This window comes from Toxotes jaculatrix, chromosome 9 (assembly GCF_017976425.1).
Source record: "Toxotes jaculatrix isolate fToxJac2 chromosome 9, fToxJac2.pri, whole genome shotgun sequence".
NCBI classification, from domain to species: Eukaryota; Metazoa; Chordata; class Actinopteri; family Toxotidae; genus Toxotes; species Toxotes jaculatrix.
In genome coordinates, this window is record NC_054402.1 from 17,937,252 (window position 1) to 17,947,167 (window position 9,916).

Consider the following 9,916-nt stretch of genomic DNA (forward strand, 5'->3'; position numbering starts at 1 on the left):
TAGTCCAACTGTGAAACAGGCAAGCATACTTCAAAGATCCCACACACATTATGAGTCATAAGAGGATACTTTACCTCACACACAGCCGGCAATGCTGGAGACTTTACATGGTGTAGTTGTGATTTTAAGATAGTGAGCAACACTCAATTTATTGAGCCACACATGAAATACAAGCCTGGTACTTTCTTAGCCACACAAATTCCTCCAACCCCAAGTGCTGTCTCATTGGCCTCCAACATTCACACAGTTTTGCAGGGCACACATGTCATCTAAAATAAAGCCTCTGGGGGTTTGGTACTTCTATTTTAAAATATACATTGGAACAGGCCCAATGTGTGTACACTGAGGGAAAATAAAACACACAAGACAGTTTCTTCGTTTTATTTCAACACTGAATGAAGCCTGAGATTTTCACACTGAATGTGTTTGATTCTACCAAACAAAACAAAACAAAAAAATGGAAAAAAATATAGTTGTATATTACATAAAATATTGTATTCACATTACTTCTCATTTTTTACTTAACTGGACTTCTCTGAATATGAAAAGTTCATCATTCTGTGTTACTAAAATTAATGGTAGAGATATATTTCAAAACATATTTTTACATACCAACCTGACAGTCAGTGGTAGCTGGATTCATCAAACTAGAGTCAAATATTGACCAAGGAAATGTTTTGAATCATCCATTTTAACAGCAAGCACCTATTATGTTTTAGTGCACAAATGTGTAACTGTTTTGTTGTTGTAAAAAACAACAACGATAATTAAAACAGAAGCGAATGTGAGGAGAAACAACAAAATATAACAAAGTGCCTTTGCTGCCCTACAAGTGCTGCATATAACAGGGTTTTATGCAGATCACCCACATTGGAAAGTAGTCAGCCAAATCAAAGTTCCTCATTGGCTGAAGGAGACACTGCAGCTTATAAGGTCTCAGGCAAGGTTACTCATAAGAACTATAGGCACTGGTTTAGCAGATGGCTCGTTCTATTCCTGGATAGTAACCTATGCAGTTAGTGATATTGGTGTGTCTGGTTTCACTCATCATAGTGGAGTGAAGACAGGAACTTGTCCACATCCAAGTCATGGGGAAAGCAATCTATAAGCTTCTTCCTCTCCTGCAGATTTAAAGCAAAAATCAGAATTACATGACAAAAATAAGCATCGAAACGCTCCTTCATTTAATGTCATTGATGAGGCAGTCTAATTGTTAATCAAACATACAGCTTTTGCATGAAAACATAATTACCATATAAATTAAAAAACACTGATACCAAAGGGCAGTTAATCTGATAAAATCAGTAGTTTCTGATCACAAGGGAAGAACTCCATGCTTGTAGCCCCATGTGGCTGTGATGCTCATTACAGACCAAAACACAGAAGTGTTGGATGGATGCAAAATAAAGTGACAACTCAACTATTTTTAGAGTTTTCTGAGTGGAGCAAAAAAAATATAAAGATTGGTCTGATGGTGGCACCAGAGTAGAGGCCATGTTGTTACCTAAATCTATCCATCCACCCACTCTCTAAACTGCTTATCCTGCTCAGGGCCATGAAGGCCACACAGGGCAGGCTGCCACTCTACTGCAGGGCTAACATACACACACATCTTTACCTACAGGTAATATAGCTTGCAATGCACTTAATATGCACGTCTTCATTAGAGTTTGTTGTCTGTACTGTGGCAGTTTTTGGACATATCAGACTCGGTCCAAAGCTGAAAGACTAAGCTGCTTTTAATTACAGAAGATACTGTTGAGGCAGAGCTTATCTGTTATAAAAACAGTGATTGTTTTAATACCTTTTAAACTTATGTCTACTGAATGGAAAATACCTGTGCTGTACTCACCCGGTCTTTCTTGTTGCTGGGAGATCGCTTTGACTCTTTCTTTGCAGGTGGGCTGGCCGTGGGAGAAGACTGTTTGCGTTTCTTAGAGTTCTTCGAGCTTATGGGCGACTTTTCTCCGACTCCATCCTGACGCAAACTGTCCTTCAGTGGAGTGCCTGTCCTGGCGATGGCAGCACGTGAAAGAATCATGAGTGTGTGAGCAGCCATGTTAATGCTGTTTTCACTGCCAGCCTCACTGGCAGGGCTGCAGGTGGGGGCATCAGGGGTGTTGGGAGGCATGAGACGTTTGGGAGTCCCCTCTACATCTTTACCCAACTTCTGTCGGGAAGGAGTCCTCAAAGAGTCAGCAGATTCCTCCTGGTTACGGCCAGTCCCAGGGGTCCGGGGCAGACTAAGGTCTGAATTGCCTGCTCCAGGTCTCTTGGCTGCGGCGGAAGGAGAGCCGAGTCCCTGGATGTCCTGCAGCATCTCAGCAGCCTGTTTGGCCAGAGAGCTGGTCTTTGAGGGGGCTTTTGTAGCCTTAGACTGGGAATTAGATGAAGGTTGGGTGACAGCCGGAGGGCTACAGTCTCTTGATGCTGAGGATGAAGGCGTTGACTGCTGTTGCTGCTCTTGAATGCTACCCTTCATTTCATTCTCCTTGTTAGCTGTCACATTTGGCATCTCTTGAGACTTTTCTGTACGCCCCTCACGGGATTTACCAGGAGCTTTTTCTGTGGGTTCCTTCCTGCTGCTTCCCTCTTCCTCCTTTCTAGTTCCTGATTTCAGTGCAGAATCAGAAGACAGTGACCTAGAGCTAGGGCAATCATTCGATATTGCTTCATCATTCCTCTTATCATGATTGTGCTGCCTGTCAACAGATTTTGATCTCCTTCCTGATTCTGACATTTTCAAAGTCTCAGCCTGTGAGGAATCAGCCCTGCTGGTACTTGTACTTGCACTTTGAGACTCCTGGTTGCGGATGTTATGATCTTGTTTGCGAGAGTTCTTTTTAACGGGATCTTTATGTTGCTGTTGTGGAGGCATGGACTTCTCTGCCTCCTTCGCTAAGCCTCCTGCAGTCGGGAAATCTGCTGAGCATCTGACAATCTCAACCCTCCTCTTGGGCTTGTTGCCACCCAAGATGGCAGGCTTTGTTCGGGAGGGCAGCTGTGTACTGTCTTTTGTAGGTTTCTGGACAGATTGTGATGTTTTTGTAGCTGAGGTGTTTTGTGTTGTTTTAGATGTTTGTGGCTGAACCTCTGCAGAGGAGTCAAAACATAAAATTCTCCTATGACTGGAAAACTTTGCTGTGTCCTGCTGGCTTGTGCTTTCAGCTGACACTGGTTGAATTCCCTTACCAGACAGATTTTCCTCAGCGCCTAAAAGTCAGAGAAATATTGTCAGAGAAGTAAAGCAGTGGCATTAAAATTATTAAGCAGAGCAACACTGAGGACATCCTTAAAATTCCGAACATTCAGAAAAGGGATATTAGATCAGGGATTACTGCTCCAAGATAACGTGTAACTTACCAGCAGCTGTAGCCTGTTTTTTTGCTACTGTGGGAGGTTTGGGCTTGACAGTTTCTGACTGCTGTACCGGCGCTGGGTTTGGGATGGCAACAAGCTGTAAAGACAACAACGTTGACAAGCGTTATTGTTCTGGACATTGCCAAATGCCTACAGCCAGTGTGTCTTTGTTCTACACACTACCCAAGTAAAATAAGTGATAACAAAACAGAATGATTATATTTTTGCTATTCTTGGAGCCTTACCAATGGTGGGATTGTGGGAAAGGTGACTGGCTTAAATGTTTATCACTTTGGAAAGATAAACATGCTTAGTAAATATAATTTGCATTTTAACTGCCAGTTAAAGTGGGAGATACCTTGTGTGCAAGCTTGGACACCTTGTTTACTAAGGTGACGATTTGATCTGAGGGTTGCATTACAGGACAGATCACAAAGTTGTCCAAAATAGATTTAGTTATATCTTTTTGGTAGCATAGTAATGTTAGGAGGAATAGGAATCATCTTGTTGTTCTGGTGAAATTTGTAAAAACAGAAATTCCTTTTGACTCCTGCAGCTAAAGTGATTTTACCTGATTGGACACCATCTGGACATTCCCCAGAGTATTCTGTCCCACAACAGAAATAGGAAGCATCATGGACTTAACAGGTGATGGCAAGATGAGTGCTGACCCTGCACATAAAGAACACAGATTTTTTTTTTTTTTTTTATAACTCTGACACTAAAAAAGACAATAGTAATGGGCTTGACAGACGGTAGGCAATGAACAACAAAGGATAACAAAACACCAGGGACAACACACTATACATAGTGCAGATTCAGACTCTACTTCATTGTTACAGCTATGGACATCTTTACAAGAGCACAAACCTTGGCTTGGAGGTACTGAATAAAGTGGTGCCAGTATATGATGATTGTTAGTACAGAAAGAATATTACATTAGAAATAATTTCTTCAGTGCAAAATAAAATGCATCTTTTTTCTTCCCAGTCTGTAATTGGGAATTTTTGCAAATGCAAATTAAAAATTATGCTGTGACACCAGACTGAGACTAACTTTTGTCTGCTATGATGACACGCTGTTGTAGCTTTTCGTCTCTTACCAGTGGAGTAGCCTTGAGAACGAGATGGTGTGGTCACCCCAAATTGGTTGGTTGGCAAAGGCTGTCCTTTTGAGACACCTGCAGGCAGTAGCACCTGCCGGGTTTGAGTGTCTGTAGTCGGGGGTTCAGTCACAAAGAAATAGCTAGTAGTGGCTCCTTGGAGAGCAGGGTTAGTGGTGTCCAGGGGTACTTGAATTATGTAGCTCTGCTGGGCCTGTGATGTCCCCGTTAATGGAGATGCAACCAATGCCCCAGCCTTACCGCTGAGAGGACTAGCATGTGCCTCGGAGCTTTGTAAGCCGCTAACTGCCTGTGCCACCTCATCCAAGCTGGCCTTTGGAGTGCTGGGGCATCCAGGGGACTTAGCTGGGGAGGAAAGATAGATGGTGGGTATCTTCTCCCCAGAAATGCTGGAAATTGCCTGACTCAAGGCTGTATCATTGGAAGAATCCTCATCCTGGTTGTCGCTGATGATGATTTTCAAAGAAACTATATTACTGGAATCTGCCCCAGCCTTGCTTGGAGTGCTGGGGTTGGTGGATGATGGATCAGGTGCTGTTGCAACTGGGGCAGGGGACGCGAAGGATGCAGGTGTGGATGAGGCAGGGGTATGAGTTGCAGAGGTAGAAGCAGATATGGGTGAGCCATGTTTTACTGTGAATGACGCAGCTGTGGAAGCTGATGACAAGGCAGACACAGCTGTAACTGTGACCCCCAAAGAAGCAGATGTGAAAGATGCCGATTCAGGTGTTGCTGAGTGAGTAGACACCGGCTGAGTGTCCCCTCCGCCGCTTGAAACTGGCATATGAGATAGGTCAGTAGCTGGCATTGGAGTGTTGTTCAGTTCAACTTGTACAGGAGACAAAAAAGCAGGTTGATTACTCAGAGCTGAAGAGGGGGCTGTCGAAGGTTGCTCTGTAGATCCTTGTGCTTCTTTACACTCCTGCTGTTTGTCCACACTAGAGGCCGATGTCGTTACTGGCGCAACAAATGCAACAGAGTCTCTTGATGAGGGAACTGTGGTTGATTCACAGAGGCCAGTTGTGGTGGAAGTGTTGTCCTTTGTGACCAGCTCCTGAGTGGCCATACTGTCTGAAGGGGGAGGAGGTGTATTCAACGGCTCATCAATATCCATTGGTGTTACACCAGCGCTGTTACTGATGTGTGAGGTTCTTTCTTTTCTGTTCGAGTCCCCTGCATCAGATGAGGCACCTCGGTGCTCCCCGTGGCTCACTAACAATTTGGCTGAGCTGTTTTCAATTCTGGATGCTCTGCCATTGGGGGCAAGAACTGTTTTCTTTAACAAGGTGGGAGCAGTAGACTTCCTGGTCTTACGATCTTGTCCAGCTCTCATCTTCACTGTCACTGGGGTTATATCCAAAACATTACTATCTCTTTGTGTAGGGCCTGAAAAATAAAATAGAAGACAGATAACAGAGAAGAAAATTTGATAATCCGTCCTCATCCTCGTATTTTAAACAGTTTGATCTTAAACATTTTTACTGTATATCAAAAATTTTCATCAGCAATCAGCACTTGATACAAAACCAACTTCCAACAAGTTGATACAAAACCAAGTGTGGTGCAGCGGGCCAAACACTGCAGTCGTCAAACTGGTGGTGGTGAGCCTGCAAACTCTTGTGATGCTCGTGAGAGCTTGGCCTGTTCTCTGCATAATTATTTTAATTCTGACTATATCTGAACTGTCCTGTCTCTGACCTATGTGAAGACAATAATCAAATGTTGTCTTCTTAGGAGAGAACACTACTGGATGGTAAGAATACCTGGATCATCACTCTGAAGGGGTCTGACTGTAGATGAAGATCCAGCAGCATCACTCTCTTCTGGACTACTGCTGATATCGCCGTCCCCTGGCTCCCCATCAGGAAATTTGGTTTTATCTGCAAATACAAATTAAAAATCATAAAAAGTCTGTTTGTCTGAAACGACTTTCAACTGCACTGTGTACTACACAACTGAAAAAAGAACTATACACAACAAACAGACTTTAGAAAAAAAAAGACCATAATTACTGTAATCGAAAAGGTCAAAGAGGGCCTGAAAAGCTGGGTCAGACTCTGTCTGCTCCAAAATGTCGTGGATTGCATCGTCACTCATATGGATTTCCCCCTGTGTCAGAGGATATATGACAGGAAATAAATCATGAGAAATGTTTATGAGGAATAGCTCTGAGGGAGAAAAAGGAATGATATTATGCTGTTTTGATAACAGTTGATACTGTTGTTCAGCACCTGTAATCCAAGGATTTCATCAATAGACTGGTCTGCCTCCACTGTAGCTGAAGAGGCCTTTACTGTCTGGGGCGTTGGTTCACTGATATTGAAGACAAAACAGAAGGAAAAATAGTAAAACCACGTCATGGCAAGTTTGCAGCCATGTTACAACTGTGATTGCCACTGACAAAAAAAAAAAAAAAACATTAGAAACCATCTATTGCAGCTTAATACAGTGAGACAAAGCACAGCTTCAACTCAGCACTTACTTGGCGAGGATTTTATTAATGTTTTCTGCAAGCTTCTCTTGTAACGATCTGTCTCCCAATATCTTGTCGCGTGCATTTTGTATCACAAGTTGCTGTGGAGAGTGACATGTTTTGTGAAATCACAAACTCATGAATTTGTAAAAGGTGAACATGCCTGTAAAATATTAGATTAACTTTCTGCAGCACCATGTCACCACACTAGGTCAAAAATGAAAGCGTAAGTGTCCTAGAAGGGTAATTCAGGTAATTCAGCCCTAGTTTTCTGCACAAGATGGACCAAGGTCATTATATGAGTGAAAACGCTTCATGTTTCATCAGAATTTCGCAATGTTAAGGAAACCCAACATCCAACATACAGATGTACTCACAGGGAAATTTTCATCAACAACCTCTTCAGGCTGAGGTTCTGCTGTGAGGCTAGTGGTAGTTGTGGCAGATCTGCCAGGGCCGCTGGACCCACTCAGGGCACCACTTCTCTTCCTTGGGGTGTCCCTGAAGGCAACAGAAAAGATTATTAAGTTGGCAGCTGGCATGCACCAAGCATAAGCAAAACAAAATGAGCATTAAAAAAACACCACAAAAACTAAGGCTGCCCTGTCTTCAGGGAAAAGACCTTTTTATTAACATTTACTTCTGTCTTCAGTTGTGTACCGAGAAAGATGCATTTTCAAGTCACTGTGGGTGAGTAGGAAAAGTCTCTGACTTCAGCACTCTCTAAATAAGGGGTGGATAACGATAATTGTAATAAAAACAATCATTCTTACCATTTCCGTCGTCCAGGAGACATTGGGCCTGGATTTAGTCGATGCTCTGACACACTGATCTGTACCAGTGAATCCCCTGTAATGGACACATAATGTCACTCAAAGGCTGATTTATTGTGACTGCTTTTTAGCATATAGACATGCAAAAGCAAGTGTTGATGATGATAGAAAATCATTCAAGAAGACAGCCCATTTTTAGAAGTCCTACACAATGAGACAAAGATTAAAACACAAACACAACCTAGGAAAATACCACCTTAACTAGATTATAAATAAATAATAAAACAAAATATATGTTTTATCATACTGACTGGGCGTATTTAGTATTCGGTTGCCATCATGGATCTGCTGTTGTGTGCCACTGCCAGGAGTTAGTCTGGTGTGAGGAGCACTGTAGCTCACAGGAGTGGAGTGGCTGAGCATGCTGTGGGAGGTGTGTGCTGGGCTGATGATGGAGCTTGTCACAGAAACTGATGAACAGACGACACTACCAGCTGAAGTCAGGCTCAGGACCCGCTGTTTAGCCATGTTTGCCAATCCATTGCGTGAACGTGCTACAATGGACAGAGAATGATGAATGAAATTTTGTATATATTGTATTTCTATTTATATCTTAAATCGTTGTTTGACTACTGTGTTAAGAGTGGGTGATGCTGATCATTTGCAAGCTTAATGTACAAACCACAGCAGAATATTATAATAAAATTGAAAACATAATAATTATACACTTACTTCTCTGACATGCTGATATAGCTGGCGAATTCTGCAATGACCTAAGGAAAGATACAGAGGAATAATGCAACAATATCACTGATGAATTTAAAAGCCAGCGTTCAATAGAACAGACTGAGAAAAGAGACTGTGATCAGTTTCAGCTTGAGCCAGCGGCAGTGATTTAAGATGTTGTAGATAATTACTTGATTTGATTGAGTGTGAAATCCAGCTTTTTCCACAATGAGGTCATCATTGCAGGTACCTCAGGACAAGAGTCTGTTGAAAAAAAAACCCAACAATTTACCAACAACACAAAGGTGAAGCAGGTACAACGTATACCGTAAAATGTTAAATTCAGTAATCTCACCTTTTGTTTTGGCAGCCACATACTCATTCAAGATAGTAGTTAGACCTTTCCCAAAGATAGACTGTGTAGGAACACACAATGGACCATACATGTAATTAGTACCTTTAAGCCTGTGATGTTCACTTTACAATTTAATAAGAGAGGGCTTATTAGAGAAAAAGACATACTTACAAATACACAAGCAGGAATAGTCCCATCTCCCGTGGTGTGCTCCGCATACTCCTTCAGGTTGGGGCTCTCATGAATGAAAGCTTGGCTTGTAGCGGACAGTCCCTCTTCTTGGAGGTACCCTGGGGGAGAAACAGCAATAAAACCAAGCTCAAACAGCACACAAATAGTTACCCTGAAAACGACTGTAAGCTTTGAGCCGCCTGTTCACGGCTTAGTGTCATTGTTGGCTGATGGCGCGTTCAGTTCGTATCGTTTAAACAGAAATTAGGAGCAGCTGAATGGGGAAAAATAAGAACAGAAGAACTGCAAAAAAATAAAATCCAAGTCAGAGATATTGTGGATTTCTGACAGAGACAGTATGTCCCACTTGGTGAAAAGAACTACAGAGATGTCAACAAACTGTTGGCGGAAAGGCTGCAAACGCACCACCAAAATACAATCCGTTCAGCTCACTGCATGGGAGAGATAAGCTGTTTGTATCTAGCTTCACTTGGTAAAGACCTACTACAAATACGGAGCACAGCAACAGTAGCTCATTCAAGCTGTTTATCTGGCTGCAAGGTTAACTAGCGGTAGAGCTAACATCTTGGAATAGGGAGTGAATAATGGGTGATTTGTCCTATTCTTCCCATTCCGCAGACCTCAAGTGAACGCAGCACAACGATAAAGCTTTGCTGTGTTTTAGCAGACTCACCCAAAACAAGCCGAGCGACGTCGGAGGGCAGCAACATGACTGCTTGTTGGTTGATAAAAAGGGCGTAGACGTGAAGAATTAGCTACATGTTCAGGAAAAATCTCTCATTAAGCCGTTATACAGCGTCAAATTAAAAAAAAAAAGGTCCGGCAGTAGTAATACTGTAAAGGAGACGTCCTGAGGGGGCTGCTGCTTACTCAAAAGGCGGGGAACTCAAGAAATTATAAACCAGGAAGTATTA

The 9,916-nt window shown here is 42.5% G+C and overlaps 1 protein-coding gene across 1 annotated transcript; it reads right to left on the reverse strand.

Moving 5' to 3' along the window:
* Positions 1 to 379: 379 nt before the first annotated feature.
* Positions 380 to 9,863, reverse strand: npat (nuclear protein, ataxia-telangiectasia locus). The gene is made up of 17 exons (XM_041047153.1): positions 9,676 to 9,863; positions 8,982 to 9,100; positions 8,811 to 8,871; positions 8,647 to 8,719; positions 8,462 to 8,502; positions 8,041 to 8,283; positions 7,730 to 7,805; positions 7,334 to 7,457; positions 6,966 to 7,057; positions 6,715 to 6,796; positions 6,496 to 6,592; positions 6,247 to 6,363; positions 4,463 to 5,869; positions 3,932 to 4,032; positions 3,364 to 3,457; positions 1,853 to 3,213; positions 380 to 1,121 (listed from the first exon to the last, which is right to left on the reverse strand). The coding sequence occupies exons 1-17, from the start codon at positions 9,710 to 9,712 to the stop codon at positions 1,041 to 1,043; spliced, it is 4,206 nt and encodes a 1,401-aa protein (XP_040903087.1). The 5' UTR covers positions 9,713 to 9,863; the 3' UTR covers positions 380 to 1,040.
* Positions 9,864 to 9,916: the final 53 nt, after the last annotated feature.